General features: G+C 37.2%; 1 protein-coding gene across 2 annotated transcripts in view; it reads left to right on the forward strand.

Moving 5' to 3' along the window:
* Nucleotides 1-16,865, forward strand: part of RSBN1 (round spermatid basic protein 1) — a 51,363-nt gene that overhangs the window by 13,676 nt on the left and 20,822 nt on the right. For both annotated transcript variants that reach the window (XM_058439442.1, XM_032154949.2), the window contains exon 2: nt 802-1,475. In XM_058439442.1, coding sequence (XP_058295425.1) covers nt 802-1,475 — 674 coding nt within the window. The remainder of the gene's footprint in view (nt 1-801; nt 1,476-16,865) is intronic.

A 16,865-nucleotide genomic window follows, 5' to 3' on the forward strand; every position in this document is an offset into this window, starting at 1 on the left:
GGCTAGGTAGTATTTTATAATATGTAACTACCAGAGTTTAATCAGTCCCCTGTTATTAGACATTTAGAGCATTCCCTGTTGTGTTGTTTTAAATAATACGATCATGGATATCTTTATATAATCTTCAATTATTTTCTTAGATAACTTTTACTTGGAAGTGGAATTTCTAGGTCTGAGGATTAGAAATATTTTTTAAGACTTTTGACACGTATCATGAAATTGCCCTTCAGAAAGTTGTACCAGTTTATACTTCAGCAGCAGTAGTTGAGAATGACCAGAAACCGCAAACTTTGCCAACTTGTTAGGAAAAAATGGTATCTCATGGCTTACTTTGCCTTTGTTGATTTGCCTGTATGTATCATAGTAATTCATAGGCTGACAGCAAAATATGCCTAGCTTAAATTTAAATTTTATGATGATAACTGAACAAAAGGATCTATGTTGGTACATAGATTTCAGAATCATCATATTTAGCTATCGTATAATGTTTCATACCATTGCTATATCATGATTTATTTAACCATTCTCTGTTTTTTGGATGTGTGAATTATTTCCGATTTTTCTCCATTATCAGTAATATACTGCTTTGAAAAATGGATACCTTCAATTTTATTCTTTTCTTCATTCCAGAATATTATTATATTTTAAGATCTCTGTCTCATTTGTTTTCTAAACATGTAAGTTGTAATAGCAAATTCAGAGAAATTGAGGATAGGCTATTTAATGAGATCAAGTACCTTAAGAAGCTTGTATGTTGACACTAGTCCTAGCAACTAACTTCTTTTTAATTATTATGGCCAGAAACACCAGATGAAAATGGTAAAACCCAGAGAGCCGATGATTTTGTCTTGAAGAAAATAAAGAAGAAAAAGAAAAAGAAACACCGAGAAGACATGCGAGGAAGACGCCTTAAAATGTACAATAAGGAAGTACAAACCGTCTGTGCTGGCCTGACCCGCATCAGTAAAGAAATTCTCACCCAAGGACAAATAAATAGCACTTCAGGACTTAATAAGGAGTCCTTCAGGTATCTGAAAGATGAACAGCTGTGCCGATTAAATTTGGGTATGCAAGAATATCGGGTACCCCAGGGAGTACAAACACCTTTTATGACTCACCAGGAACATTCTATTCGTAGAAATTTCTTAAAAACAGGTACTAAATTTAGCAACTTTATTCATGAGGAACACCAGTCCAATGGTGGTGCTCTTGTCCTTCATGCTTACATGGATGAACTCTCATTTTTGTCTCCAATGGAGATGGAGAGATTTTCTGAGGAGTTTCTTGCTTTGACATTCAGTGAAAATGAGAAAAATGCTGCTTACTATGCTTTAGCAATAGTGCATGGAGCGGCTGCTTATCTCCCAGACTTCTTGGACTACTTTGCTTTTAATTTCCCCAACACTCCAGTGAAAATGGAAATTCTGGGCAAGAAAGATATTGAAACAACCACGATTTCAAATTTTCACACTCAGGTAAGATAAAAATTGTTGTTAAAAATTATTTAGTAAATATGATTCTAAACAGAATTAACCTCATTCTGTTGCACAGCACATACCAGCACATTTTTGACAACAAATTTATGGTAATAAAGGTGCTCCAAATTGTTTGTCACTTCCTCTAATTGAAAAATCTTGATTACTGAGTTCGGGTGGGGCTTCTTATTTACTGGAAGGAATGCTTTATACATGTTATGCATCATTACAAATCTTTATGGAAAACTAGCTTGAAAACTTACCTGGTCTTTCACAAATCAGGTAATGTTAGTATGGAGGATGTGATTGAGATCTGTTAGTCTCAGGATAACTTTAGTTAAGATTTGCTTTTATATCATAATAAAACACGTGAGGGCACGGGCCTGTTTATATGCCAGGTTTTTGGAGTTTTTATATCTCTTTCAGTAACTTGTTGGCAGTCCATCCCAGAAATATACCCCATTTATGTGACTTGGAAGTGTCATTAGGAAGACCGCCATAGCCTCTGCTCCTTCTGCCTATACATTATTGTAGGTGAAGACATTTTTTGAAGCCTTGCATGGGCAGCTAGGCTTAAGTCAGCAGGGAAACGTCTGCTTCTTAACCAGTGGTTTTAACCAAACATTTTTTTCAGTGAAGCTATTTTAGGGAATAAGAAGTTAATAGTGTGTCCTAGTTTTTTTCTTACTTGCTTTTCTCGTAAGAATTGAATATAAATGGTCAGCTGTAAGTTTCTGCAGTATATATTATAAATTCGACTTTAGTGGAGACTTTCACTTTTTAAACTTTTATGATTATATATTCTGTTTTTTCAGGTTGTCTAGTAATTTGCTGCTATTCTTTTCCCTTAATATATATTTTTTTAGGTAAATAAATGGTTGCCATAATAAGACTCAGCTGCCTCAATTATAGTGGTTTCGAGCCACTTAGATTTATTTGAAACCTCCTCTAACTTGAATCTTTTTAGTGAGTCTTACCATCTTTGCCTCCAATGAGGGGAGTATCCAGTTTAGATTTGTGAGCTTCAGAATTTCTCTAATTGAAGTTCTCTCTGCAGTAGAGAGAGCAGGAGCAGCCAATGTGGAGAGGTCGCAAGATGGGGCTGCCCAAGATGTTGGAACACCATGTGCAATAAAGGGCTTCGTCTTGGATTTTGGCCTTGTTACCACAACCAGGTACCGAAGTGCTGACTTTTGTAGTAGATTTTCTTTTTTCATTTTCTTTTTTTTTTAAGTTTTGCCCTTTGAAGGTCAAGGAATCCGATTTTTATAAATATTGCAGATGAGACTGAAAACATTTCTCCTAATATAGTCCATAATCCCCGTAAGTTCCCTATTTAACAAGGAAAGATATTGCTGAGAGCAGAATCAACATGTTCTATCATTTTTTTTCAGTTTAGAAAAATGCAGCAAATTTTCTCTTTTGATAGACCAACAAGCATTTCTGAGAAATAAGCCAGAAATTTGGGGGAAAACTGTCCCAGTTTTGTAAGGGTGACTTTTTAATATTCATATTAGTTAAAGTGGATCAAATTTGTATGTCAACAGACAGTATCCAGTCTAAATAGTTAATAAAAGAAAATATCTTGAAATATTCCCTGCTGATTTTTGTCCGCCAATTAATTTTTTAAAATGGAGCTGAAATTTAAATGACTGTACCAACAACTTACCTTGATATTTACTTTGAGATTTAAAAACCACTTTTTAAGAACATTTCAGATTATGATTAAATTAGATATTAAACGCTTCAACCACATAAGAATATTGAGGACTGTTGAATGAGTCCTGTGCTCTGGTGGTCCTGGAACTTAATTTTATTTATGAATTTTCAGTCATTAGAGAAGAATATGGTGTGGATCTGGGAGGTTGGATTAGCCCACTAAACTTTTAAGTTTGCAACTTTAGCAGATGGTATAGAAGTTAACACAGTAGCTCAAATTTATTTAGCACTTCATGGTTTATAGAAATGCTTTCACATTCATATCTGAATATTTGAAACAACCTAGTGGGTAGGTAGGTAAGCAATTTTATCTCTGTTTCCTATGGAAGAAACTGAGGCTGGGAGATGTTCATTGTTTGTTATCCAAGGTCATATAGCTAGTAAGTAGTAGTCCAGATGCAAACCCAGGCCACCTGAACAATGTTCACATCATTTTACTGTGGAGAAGAGATTAGTGCTTTTATTTGTCTAACACTGTGGTCAGTGAAATTAAAGTATCTCCGTGTGAAACAGCATGCAAAAGGCTTTGTTTCTCATATTTTTAACAAATCCCTTTAGATCGTTGGGAATTAAACAAATACCTAGGGCAGTTTGGACTTACGTGAAGTCTTTTGACATTTTGTGAAGTTCTGTTAAACCTAGAAATAAAGTCAAATAAATTTTTTATTGCTTTAGAGACATAGCTATTGGAAGTTATTTATAGTTTAAATATGTAGCCATATTTATTTGTGACTATATTTCAAGATAGTTTATTCAGCAAGCACTTACTGAGAACTACCATGTACTGGGCACTGTGTTCTTAAAAGGACTAATTGATGAGCTCAGTCTAGTGGGGGAGATGAGTAAACCAGCAATTATAATACAGAGTACTATTTGAGTAGAGGTATGCATAGGGAAAACCCTGTAATAGAGGGAGCACTGTCTCTGTTACCTAATGCAGACTTGAGGTAATTCGAAAAGGCATGTTAAGCCATGTGATGCTTGAGTACAGTCTTGAAAGCATGTTAATACTTAACTTGGTAAGAACATTTTAAGCGAATAACAGCCTATGCAAATACACAGAGGCATTTGAGAATGTGGCACTTAGAGGGAGCTACAAATAGGTTAATATGGCAAGAGTATGCACTGACTGTTCAGGGGTGGAAGGAGTTGAGACCAGAGAGAGAGAGACATGATTAGGATTGTGAAGAGCCTTATATGACATGCTTTTAAAAAGTTAGTACTTTTTCCTAAAGATAATTGGGAGTCATTGGTGAATTTTAATAGGGAAATGCTTGCTATCCATTTATGTTTGCAAAGATTACATAATAGTGTGGAGGATGGAATTGGTGGTGCAGGATATGAGATTGGAAGCAAGAATACCAGTTAGTTACGATAGTAACCACATCATAAATGCTCCACGTCCAAACTGGTACTGACATTAGAGAGAAAAGAAAGAAATTTGAGAAATAATTAGAAGGTCGAGATTTAACTAGTCTTGGTGAGAGAGAGAGATAGTCTTCAGATGTGGTTTGGACAAATGGGTGGATGGCAATGCTGGTCAAAGCCAATACAGGGTTGAAAAAGCTGGTTTCTAGGGCTAGAGGGTGTTGATGAGTTCAGTTTGAGATATTTTGAGTTGAAGGTACCTGTGGGAATTTACGGTTAGAAATAACTGTTAGGAGGCTGGGCATGGTGTCTCACATCTGTAATCCCAGCAGTTTGGAGGCCGAGGTGAACAGATTGCTTGAGATCAGGAGTTTTGAGACCAGCCTGGTCAAAGTGGTGAAACCCCATCTCTACTGAAAATTCAAAAATTAGCTGGACATGGTGGCGGGCGCCTGTAATCCCAGCTGCTCGGGATGCTGGCTTGAACCTGGGAGGTGGAGGTTGCAGTGAGCCAAGATCGCGCCACTCACTCCAGCCTGGGCGACAGAACAAGTCTCAATAAAGAAAAAAAAAAAAACTCTTAGGAATTGAATGTATGGATCCAAGTTTGAGAGATGTGTCTAGGTTGGAGATGCAGAAGTTGAACCCATTAATGCAGGAGATACAGAGATGCAGAAGATGGAACCAGCAATAGCAGTGGAAAAGAGATGAAACTAAGGGTGGAATCTTGTGATGCACCCACAAGTAAGTATGATGAACATGGGAAAAGACCAAAAAGAAAGGCAGAAGAAAGACTAGAAATGTTCTACATTTTAAGAATGAAGTGTTTATTTCATCCATATGAAGGATCCAGTAAGTAAGGATGGGAAAGTGGTAGGTTTATCAATTAGGAATTGAATTGGAGACATTATCAAGATTAGTGCTTTGCAAACCGTGGACAGCTAAATAGTATTGTAAATTATGCCTTTCTTTAGAACCTTGCTACTAAAAGTGTGCTCTATGTATGAATTTGGCACCACCAGGGAGCTTGCTAGGAATGTAGACTGGGCTCTTACCCAGATTTTCTGAATCAGAATCTGCATTTTTAAAAGGTGATTCATGTGCACATTAAACTTTGAGAAGCTTTAGAACTCAGCTCCTCTAAGCAGGAGAAAGTAAAATGTAGATTTTGTGCAAGAAAAATGAAAACTTCTGTTATTTTTATATTTTTAAATTATTGTGATGGCTAAAGCTAGGATCCACATATAGGGTTTTCTTTTAACATTCTAGAAAACTCAAATGTTCTAATACCAGAGCAGAAAAATTTATATGTCCATTGAAACAGTAAGCCGATCCTTGTTTGATTACTTAACTCTCAGCAGTTGATACAGGATAACTTTATAAAGTTGAGTTTCCTTCCTTCCTCCCTTCCCCTTCCACTCCCTTCCCTTCCTTTCTTTCTCCTTTCTTTGATGGGGTCTCGCTCTGTGGCCCAGGCTGAAGTGCGATCATGAAGTGTGATCATGGCTCATTGAGGCCTTGAATTCCTAGGCTCTAGTAGTCTTTCTACTGTTTCTTACTCTACTGTACCCCAGTACATAAACTTCAGGAAGTGGTGGAACTCAACTTGTTCTTTGCTTTCAGGTGCTATTTCCAGTGCCTCAGCCTCCTGAATAGAGTAGCTAGGACTACGGGTGTGTACTACTACAACTGGCTAATTTTAAAATTTTTTTATAGAGCCAGAGTCTCACTATGTCGTCTAGGCTAGTCTTGAGCTCCTGGCCTCAACAGATTCTCCTGCTTTGGCCTCCTAGCGTGTTCGGATTACAGGTGTGAGCACTAGCTTTGCTTATAGTCTGCATTTTCTGGTGATTCTGATGTTGCTAGTAAATGGACCACCAAGGCCATATAGGTCTCAAAATCTATATGTAAATTGCAAACGCAAATAATAACAAACACTAAAAATACAGTGAAGTTAAAAGGGAATTGTTTTCAATATCATCTCTGAGATCTTCTGGCAACTAAGTAATTGAACGATGTATATGGAGAGGAGTGTGTGTTATGTGTTTGCTGGGGGGAGGGGAGATTGGCAAATCTGCATGCTTTAAGTATCTTTTTCAAAAATTTTCATGTATAGTTTTGAGGTTTCACTGAGAATCAAAGCTTTTTAACTTTAGGTAGTTTTATTTCTTATATTACTTTTATTACTCTATAAAATGATAATGTTCTGTAGCATTGGCGTGTACAATTTTAGTGTCTACGGTTCCAGAGAAAAACAAAAAATGTTATTCCCTCATTGTGTGTTGGGACAAGGCCTTATATGGGCTTGTTATATGCACTCTGATCATTGATTGATTAACATTTTATAATGAATTGGTAATACTAATAAGAGTAGAACTAGTAGAGTAGTATATAGCTTGGGAAATAGCTGAGAAACCCTTAAGGAACTGTATGCATTATTAGTGTATTATAGAAAAGGAGAAATAAACATTTTAAGTAGCAGGTTTTATAAAATAAAATGGCATAAATAAAAATGGTAGGCTTGATTCTTTTTTTTTTCTCTCATTTTAAGTACTCACTTTGACCTAGTCACACTGTTTTTTCACTATGTATTTTAAAGTAGGAATGCCTTTCTATTCACAAGTCACAAGGTTAGAAAGATTGCTGGCTTTTTCCTTTCTATGTTTTAAAAAGTCAGCTTGAATAGGCTTCTTCCTGAAACATGAGTTCTGTGGAATAATCCACACCTCCTCTCAACCCCCATACACAGGGTTTTCCACATAGTGCTTTTTTAGCTTGGTGTTCTCCTGAGTTATTAACAGATTTATAATTGTCCTTTGTAGAAGCTCGATGTATTGGGGACACAGTTGAGCTTAATTCAGAAATTCATACAGGATAACTGTGAAGTTGAGTTTCTAATTTAAACACTACATATGTATTGACAGCAGTATATATATTCAAAGATAATTGTTTAACATTTTATAGATATTATAAATATATTAAATTTTATGCAAAACTAACTACTATTTTTTTAATAGACATATTTCTCTTTGATGCCACATCCTTCTCCCCTCCCCACTTTGCCTTCTGATTTTACCAAAGGCTGCGTTTTTCCTGTTGGCGTTATGTCTCCTGCTTCCATGGCAGCTTTAGTTTTTTCTGTTCTTTGGTCTCGTACTTACCTCCCTCCAGTCCTCCCAGTACTGTTTTCTTCCTCCACTGTGCTGCAGTACATAAACTCTGGAAGGTGGTAGAATTCAACTTGTTCTTTTTTTTCAAGTGCTATTTCCAGGCCAGTTTCCCAAACTTGCCAGATCCTAAGAATAATTTGGGGTTGCTAGTTCAAATATACATTAGACTCTCAGGTTCCTCTTCTGGAAATTTTGGTTCATGAGGTCTGGAGTGAGGCATGAAGTAAGTACCTTGACTGACTTGATTCCTATGATCAGGCAAGTTTAAGAAACACTGTTTTAAACCATATACCATCTACCATTACTCTAGTTCCTTTCATTTGACCTGTAGATAGCATCTTTTTAGAATTTCAGAGCATCATAAACTAAGAGATAATCTTATCTGACCTCTACAAAGTGCAAATTTTAAAAAATCATGTTTTGATTGGCTGTCACTGGGGACTTTGTCTCTTCATAACATTTTATAATGCTTCCCATTGGGTTGTCAACGTTGCCTGGGAAGCCTACTTCTTTTCTTTGGTTAGCTTGTTTACCTATTCTTCATAAATACTATTTAAACTTTATCCATATACATCTTTTCTTCATTCTCTCCTGTTACAGTAGAGAAAATATTCTATCTCCTCCTCAAAGGCTAATTTGTCAGGCTAATTTGTCTGCTTGTGTTATGAATACTATCCCTTAGCCTGCTAAGGTTTTTAAAAAACTGTTGTCAAATATACACAAAATTTACCATTTTAACCCATTTAAATTGTATAATTCTGTGGCATTGGGTATATATATTGTTCTATTACCATTACCGTTTCCAGAACTTTTTCCTTATACCAAACAGAAACTCTATACCCATTAGCTTAGGATCTTTGATGTCAGTTACCAGCTACTACCCCTCCAACCTTTCCCTTCTCCATTCCCACTCCCCACATAACTAAAAGTATAAAATATATTAAGTGAATTTCTGCTTCGTGTCTTTCCCCCCCTTTTTTTTTTTTTTTAATTTTTCCTTTCTCCCTAGAAGTAAATCTTTATTCTGAATTTGTGGCTTATCATGTCGTTTTATCATTTAACATTTTACTAATGCCAAATGAACATAAAAACAATATTTGTACCTTTGTATTTTTAAACTATAGTGTATTGTGTGTATCATTCTGCAGGTTATTTTTGTTCAACATTGTTTTTGAAGATTATTTTGATACATCTAACTCTACATTAATTTTAACCATTATATTTGGTGTTTTGTTGGGCAACTGTATCACTGTTTTTTAACACTTTACTTTTCCTCTGCTCTCAAACAACAACAATCAACACAGAAGACTTCTTTGTCCAAATGTGGGAGATTTCTCCCCCACAACAAGGAAGCAATCAATTCTTCAGCAGACACCACCTGGGTGTCGTCCAATTCAATTCCGACACTACCCAGAATCAGTCTTGGATCCCAGATAGAGGGCTCAGTCCTCAGGATTGACCCCTCCTATCCACCAGTCACAAATCCAGGCCTCTGGAACTTCTGACCAACTGGCTTCAAGTTGGGGTTCCCACGATCCCCTCTTTGAGTTCAGTGGATTTGCTAGAGTAGCTCAGAGAACTTAGGGAAATACTTAACGTTTATGGGTTTAGTGTGATGGATATGTTAAAGGGTGCAAATAAACAGCCATATGAAGAGATACACAGGGCATGGTCTGGAAGGGTCCCGAGCACAGGAGCTTCTTTCTCCGTAGAGTTGGGGTGTGCCACCCTCTCAGCAAGTGTATGAGTTCCTGTTCATCTTCCTGTCTGCTTCCACATGTTCAGCTATCCAGATGCTCTCTGAACCTGTTCAGTTTTTATGAAGCCTTCATTATGTAGGCTTGATTGATTAAGCCAGTGGCCATTGGTGGTCAGCTTGACCTTTAGCACCCCTCCCTGGAGGTTGGGGGTAGGGCTGAATGTCCCAACCCTCTAATTGTACCTGTATTTTTCAGGTGACCAGCCCCCACCCTAAAGCTGTTAGTCAATGTTAGCATACAAAATTAGAGCTATTTGGAGATAACAAGGAGTTTAGGAGCCCTACCTCAGGAAATAGAGATGAAGACCAGACATATATTGCACAATATCACACTCACTATTTATTCTCCTATTTTTGGACATGAGGTTGTTTACAGTTTTATAATACCATGTTACAGTAAGCATTTGTGTAAATGTCTTTTTTTGGGTCGGGGTGGGGGCAAGGTACAGGGTATTCCTGTGTTTTCCAGGTTGATGTCAAACTCCTGGCCAAGGGATCTTCCTATTTTGATAGGTCTTTTTATCCACGCATGTATCCTGGGGTTTCTATTTGTCCTTTCTCCTGTCTGGCATTCCATGACTCTTGCCTGAATTCAGTAGCTCAATCCTCACATCTGAAAAATTTTTCTTTAACTATAACATTTGATTGATAGGTCATTTTTCTTAGATTTATAAAGGCATTGCTTCAGTGCCTTTAAACTTACAGTATTGCTGTTGAGAAATCCGATGCCATAATGATTCCTGATCTTTTTTAGGTGTTCTGCTTTTTTCTCTCTGGAAGCTTTCAAAATTTCTACTACAGAATGTCTGAGTACCAAGGATAATGTGCCTTGAAATGGATCATTTTTCTTTAAAAAATTACTATGAAATATTTCAGACGCAGATATAAAGAATAATAACAATCACTCTGGCCCAAGAAATAAAACATCATCAGTGCAGTTGAACCCTACCCCCCACCACCCTTTTTTATGTGGAAATCCATCCTTTATGAAGTTTTTTCTTGTATTACTTGTTAATTTTCTTTCTCAGTTTTTGTTTTTTTCTGAAACTTTTATTAATTGTATATTAGACCTCCCTACTGAACCTCAGTTTTCTTATCTTTCCTATTATATTTTTCATTGTCTTTTTTCCTGCTTTCTGGGGGTAGATTTAACTAGCTTCTTAATGTTGATTAATGTCAGCTGTAATATTTTCAGTTTGAGAGCTTGTTCTCTGTTCCTTTTTTAATAACTTCCTATTGTTTCATGGATACAATACCCTTTTTCATCTCTCTGATACTAATTATACTTGTTTTTAAGTTTTCTTTTATACGCTCAAGTTGTTCAAGTTCTTTTTTATTTTTATTTTAGTCTTCTGTTTATGTTTTCATCAAACGTGGTGATCTGTTCATATTGAAACATGAGTCGTTATAAAACATTAGAAACTCTGTGAACACATGGGTGGGATTTATCAGTTGAAGACTGGATAGGGAATGTGGTCATATTGTGAGAAAAGCTCTAAATGTTAATGTTTAAAGATATTGTTTCTTGGGCCTTTAGTTTCTACAGCTAAAAATCTACCACATTTTTGTCAGGGGATGGAGTAGGTTATACACCTGTCTGCTAGAATTCTTGGAAGGAGGTAGGTGATTGCATTGTTAAATAACGGATTTTGCTTAATTCCCTGCTTCCAGTATAATGGTTCTCTCCCATACTTGTGCCTTGTATCCTTGTGTCTGTAGTCATTTGGTTCACTTTCACCACAAATAAGGTGAGGAAAAAGGAGTATGGGATAGGAAGGTAGAATGTAAGTGGAAGGGTCTCACTGACTCAAGCAGATTTTAAACCCACCTTTTTTGTTTTTAGTTGCATGCTTTGTTCTTGGCTTCTATAAAAGTTAGCCGGAGTTCTCAGTCTGCAAATTTCCCTGTGCATTTTTCACCTTCCAAAAACATTTTGATAGCTTGTATCTGTAGTTTTTACTTTTGTTCTCTTTGACTATCTGGGATTTATAGCCTTGCTATTTTATTCTCACTTGAGTGGGATTTTGATAAGGAATAGAAAAAAATCATACATCCAGTCTACCATGTTTAAACAGCAGTCTTCTTCACCTTTTCGTCTTTATCAGATTCTTCCTATTAGTGTTGAAACATGATCACACACAAGAGGACTTGAAAGATATATTACTGTGTTCCTGGGGAAGAAGAATCAATATCAGAATGACAGTTTCTCCTAAGTTATAAATTGAACACAATCCTAATAAAATAGAAATAGTTGTTTTTTGAGACAACCAAGCAGATATTGAAGTTTATATGCAAAAATAAGTAGGCAAGAACAGCCAGAAAAGAAAAAGTAATGATGGAGGAGTGCCTTACCTGGTACCAATATATTCTAAAGATTTAATTATTAAATCAGTATAATTAGTTTATGAGCTCTGTTCAGCAAGACAGAAAATTTAGAAATAGACTACAGGCACTCACCAGCACGCCCGGCTAATTTTGTTTTTTGTTTTTTGTTTTTTGTTTGTTTTTTTTTTTTGAGACAGAGTCTCGCTCTGTCGCCCAGGCTGGAGTGCAGTGGCGTGATCTCGGCTCACTGCAAGCTCCGCCTCCCGGGTTCACGCCATTCTCCTGCCTCAGCCTCTCCGAGTAGCTGGGACTGCAGGCGCCCGCCACCATGCCTGGCTAATTTTTTGTATTTTCAGTAGAGACGGGGTTTCACCGTGGTCTCGATCTCCTAACCTCGTGATCCGCCCGCCTCGGCCTCCCAAAGTGCTGGGATTACAAGCATGAGCCACCGCGCCCGGCCAACGCCCGGCTAATTTTTTGTATTTTTTTAGTAGAGATAGGGTTTCACCATGTTGCCCAGGCTGGTCTTGAACTCCTGGGCTCAAGTGATCCGCCTGCTTTGGCCTCCCAAAGTGCTGGGATTACAGGTGTGTGCCACTGCACCTGGCCCCCAAACAATGGCTTAAAACAACACAAATTTAGTTTCTTACAGTTCTGAAGGCTCTGAAGGAAAAAAATCAAGTTTTTGCCTTTTTTAGCTTCTTGTGTCTTGTATTTTCTAGCTTGTGGCCCCTTCCTCCATCTTCAAAGTATATTACCCCAGGCTATGCTTCTATCATCACATCGCCTTCTCAAATATCTCTCTGCCTCAGTCTTACAAAGACACGTGTTATTACATTTAAGCCCACCTGGATAATCCAGAATACTCTCCCCATCTCAGGATCCTTAATTTATTCACATCTGCAGAGTCCCTGTCGCCATAAGGTAACATTCACAGATTCTAGGGATTAGGTTCTAGGGGTTAGGATCTTTGGAAGCTGTTTTTCAACCTATCACATACTTCTAGCTCATCATGTCCAAAACAATGAAATCTGATCCTCCTCCAGAAGAGAGAGTAGTTGCTCTGTCAGGTTCCAAAGTACAGAACCTGGTAGTCATCCTTGATACTTCTTTCTCTTGTCTATCATATCCAATCTTTGTCCACATCTTGACAATTTTATCTCCTGTATAATTTTCAGATCTCTTTTTTTTTCTTTTAAAAATAAGTCCCTATTTAAAATCAAGTTGTTAGCTTAGCCTAACATTTCTTTTTTTTTTTTTTTTTGAGACGGAGTCTTGCTCTGTCGCCCAGGCTGGAGTGCAGTGGCGCACTCTCGGCTCACTGCAAGCTCCGCCTCCCGGGTTCACGCCATTCTCCTGCCTCAGCCTCCGAGTAGCTAGGACTACAGGCGCCCGCCACCACGCCCGGCTAATTTTTTGTATTTTTAGTAGAGACGGGGTTTCACTGTGGTCTTGATCTCCTGACCTCGTGATCCGCCCGCCTCGGCCTCCCAAAGTGCTGGGATTACAAGCGTGAGCCACAGCGCCCGGCCAGCTTAGCCTAACATTTCTTATTTGGCATATTATAGAATACTCCTAGCTGATCTCTTTACTTTTTGTGCCCCTCTGAGAAAACTAAACAAACAAAAAACCAAAGGCAAATTGGGTAAATTTCCTTCTCTTCAGATCCTTTAGTGGCTTTCCAGAATCCTTGATGTGATCTTCTAGGCTCTCCATAATCCAGCCACAGCTGATTTTTCCAGTCTCATCTTTATTTTTCTGCTTTCTGTGTTTATTATCATTAGCTTTCTTTTAGATCTTGGAAAGGGCAATGCTTAAGAGATTTTGTTTCCCTCTGAACTTGTTCTTCAGATTTGAGCTCAATGTTACTTCAAGGAATACTTTATTCCCTGGATCAGGATCCCATGTTCTTTTTCATAGTGTCGTACATCTTACATTCTGAAGATCACAGTTTATAATTAAATGTTTATTTAGATTAGTGTCTGCCTCTCCTTACTAGACTGTAAGCTTCAAGTGGCCAGGAATAGGTCTGGTTTGCTATACCTGTGTTGAGGACAGTGGCATAAAATATATGTTTATGTGCTATGTAATGACGTTTCGGTCAATGACAGACTGCATATGTAACGCTGATTCCATAAGATTATAATGGAGCTGAAAAATTCCTATCACTTACTATATTTACTATACCTTTTATCGTTATTTTAGAGCATACTTCTACTTATTAAAAAAATAGTTAACTGTAAAACAGCCTCAGACAGATCTTTCAGGAGATATTAACAGAAGAAGGCTTTGTTATCATAGCAGATGATAGCTCCGTGAGTGTTATTGCCCCTGAAGACTTTTCAGCAGGACAAGATGTGGATATGAAAGACAGTGATATTAATCATTCTGACCCTGTTGTAGGCATAGGCCAATGTGTGCATTTGTATCTTTGTTTTTAACAAAAAAGGTTTAAAAAAAGTAAAAAAAAAAAAGTTTTTAAGTAGAAAATACCTTACAGAATAAGGACATAAAGGAAGTATTTTTGTATAGCTGTACAATGTGTTTTAAACTATATGTTATTACAAGTCAAAGAATGAAAAAAACTCATAAAGTTTATAAAAATTACAGTAAGCTAAAGTTAATTTATTATTGAAGAAAGAAAAATTTTAAAAATCAGTGTAACCTAAGTGTACACTGTTTAAGTCTACAGTAGTGTACAGCAGTGTCCTAGGCCTTCACATTCACTCACCACTCACTCACTGACCCAGAACAACTTCTCATTCTGCAAGCATAGGAAGTTAAATGTGTTTAGATACATAAAAACTTACCATTGTGTTTCAGTTATCTACAGCAGGGGTCCTCAACTGTACTGGTCCCCCAGTATTGGTCTGTGGCCTGTTAAAAACCTGGCTGCAGCAAGCTATAATAGCATTGCTGCTTGAGCTCCACCTCCTGTCAGATAACCTGCAGCATTCGATTCTCATAGGAGTGTGAACTCTGTTGTGAATTGTGCATGTGAGGGATCTAGGTTGCACACTTCTTGTGAGAATATGACTAATGCCTGATGATCTGAGATGGGTCAGTTTCATCCAGAACCATGCCCGCCAACCCCCCACCCTTTTCCGTGGAAAAATTGTCTTCCACAAAACGGGTCCCTCATGCCAAAAAGCTTGGGGACCACTGGCCTACAGTATTCAGTACAATAACATGCTGTAAGTTTTGTAGCCTAGGAGCAATAGGCTATGTCATATAGCCTAGGTGTGTAGTAGGCTATACCACTTAGATTTGTGTAAGTACAGTCTGTGATGTTCTCAACCACAAATTGCCTAATGACATTTCTCAGACTGTATTTCTGTCATTAGGTGACACATGACTGTACAATAAACTTGTGGTAAATGAATGACACCTGCTTTCCTGTTACTCATGTTATAGGACTCCAAGTATTTGAAGACTGTTGTGTCCCTCCTTTAATCTTTTCAAGTTAAATACTTTTGAAATACTTTTGATTTCTTGCATTCTGCCTCCATTTTGTATGGTTTGCAAGTCCCTAATCACTTTAAATGTTCTATTTTGGGTGTGCCCTAGTTATAGGTATTTTTTAGCCCAGATTGGGAAATCACACCCCAGATAATATCTCTGTGCGATGCAGAATATTGCCTCCCTCATTACAAAGTATACAAGATATAGGCTAAAAAACCATGACAACGAGGACCAATGTGCAGTGGCTAGAACAAAAGTTTGTCTCTTGTTTAGCAGTCCAGAGGTAAGCAACTCTGTTCCTTGTTGTCATCCAGGATCCTAGTTTCCTTCTGTCTTTAATTTTTGTCATTCCTACTGGTGTTGTCATGTGCATGGTTGAGACTAGCTCTTTACCACTCGGTGTTTCAACCCTCAAAAGAGAAAAAGGAAGTGGAGGGCAAGCCACTTCCTTATAAAGGTATGCCCTGAAGATTGCATATGTAACTTATGTGACCGTCTCATTGGCCCAAACTTAGGCACAGGCCGCATTTAGCTGTTAGGGAGCCTAGCTCATTGGCCATATGCCCAGGAAATTTTCTTACTAAAAGGAAGGAATACTTTGCTTATTTGGCATTAGTTTCCTACAGTTGGTGAATGTTTTTTTGTTTTATTTATTTTTTTCTTTTTTCTTTTCTTGTCAGCCGTTTCAGGTTGAAAATTGGTGCATGTTGAATTTATGGTCATAACTGCTGTTCATTGTTATGTTGTTAATTATTTAAATGTATCACAAACATTTGCATTTATTAAATTTTTAAATGCAAGTGATAGACTGGTAGTCAGCAGTTCTTCTCCCCCCTCCCTTTTTTTTTTCTTTTTGCCAGAGTTTGTGGTTGATTACTTCATTTCTAGCCTTAACATACAGAAATTCAACAAATATTTATGACTACATACCAGGCACTTTGTATTACAGATATATAATATTGAATAATACAGATTGTTCTCTTTCACAAAGTTTTTATTCAAACATATTGCTTGATTTCTTTTGTGAGTGGTTTAAATTGGGGGTTGGCAAACTTTTTCCATTAGGGACCAGATAGTATTTCCTGCGCTGTGGCCTAAAATTTATGTAAATAATTCAAACAACCCAATAACAACAACAACGGAATAATCTGATTTAAAAATGGGCAAAAGACCTAAATAGACTTTCTGAAATTTGAAGACATACAACAGGTATATGAAAAAATGTTCAACATAATTCATCATCAGGGAAATGGAAGTCAGAACTACAATTAGATATCACCTCACGCCAGTTCTGGCTGTTAACAAAAACACAAAAAATAAATGCTGGTGAGGATATGGAAAAAGGAGAACTTTTATACAGTTAATGTCAATCTAAATTAGTACAGCCATTATGGTCAACAGTGTGGAGGTTCCTTAAAAAATTAAAAATAGAACGACCACATGACCAAGCAATTCCACTTCTTGGTATATGTCCAACTCAAGGAAATTTAATCAGTATGTTGAAGATCTTCATTTCCATGTTTATTGCAGCACTATTCATAACAGCGTTTGTTTTTCTTAAAAAATAGTTGTCCTTAGCCGGGCGCG

This window comes from Hylobates moloch, unplaced genomic scaffold, assembly GCF_009828535.3.
Source record: "Hylobates moloch isolate HMO894 unplaced genomic scaffold, HMol_V3 SCAFFOLD_5, whole genome shotgun sequence".
Classification (NCBI taxonomy): Eukaryota; Metazoa; Chordata; class Mammalia; order Primates; family Hylobatidae; genus Hylobates; species Hylobates moloch.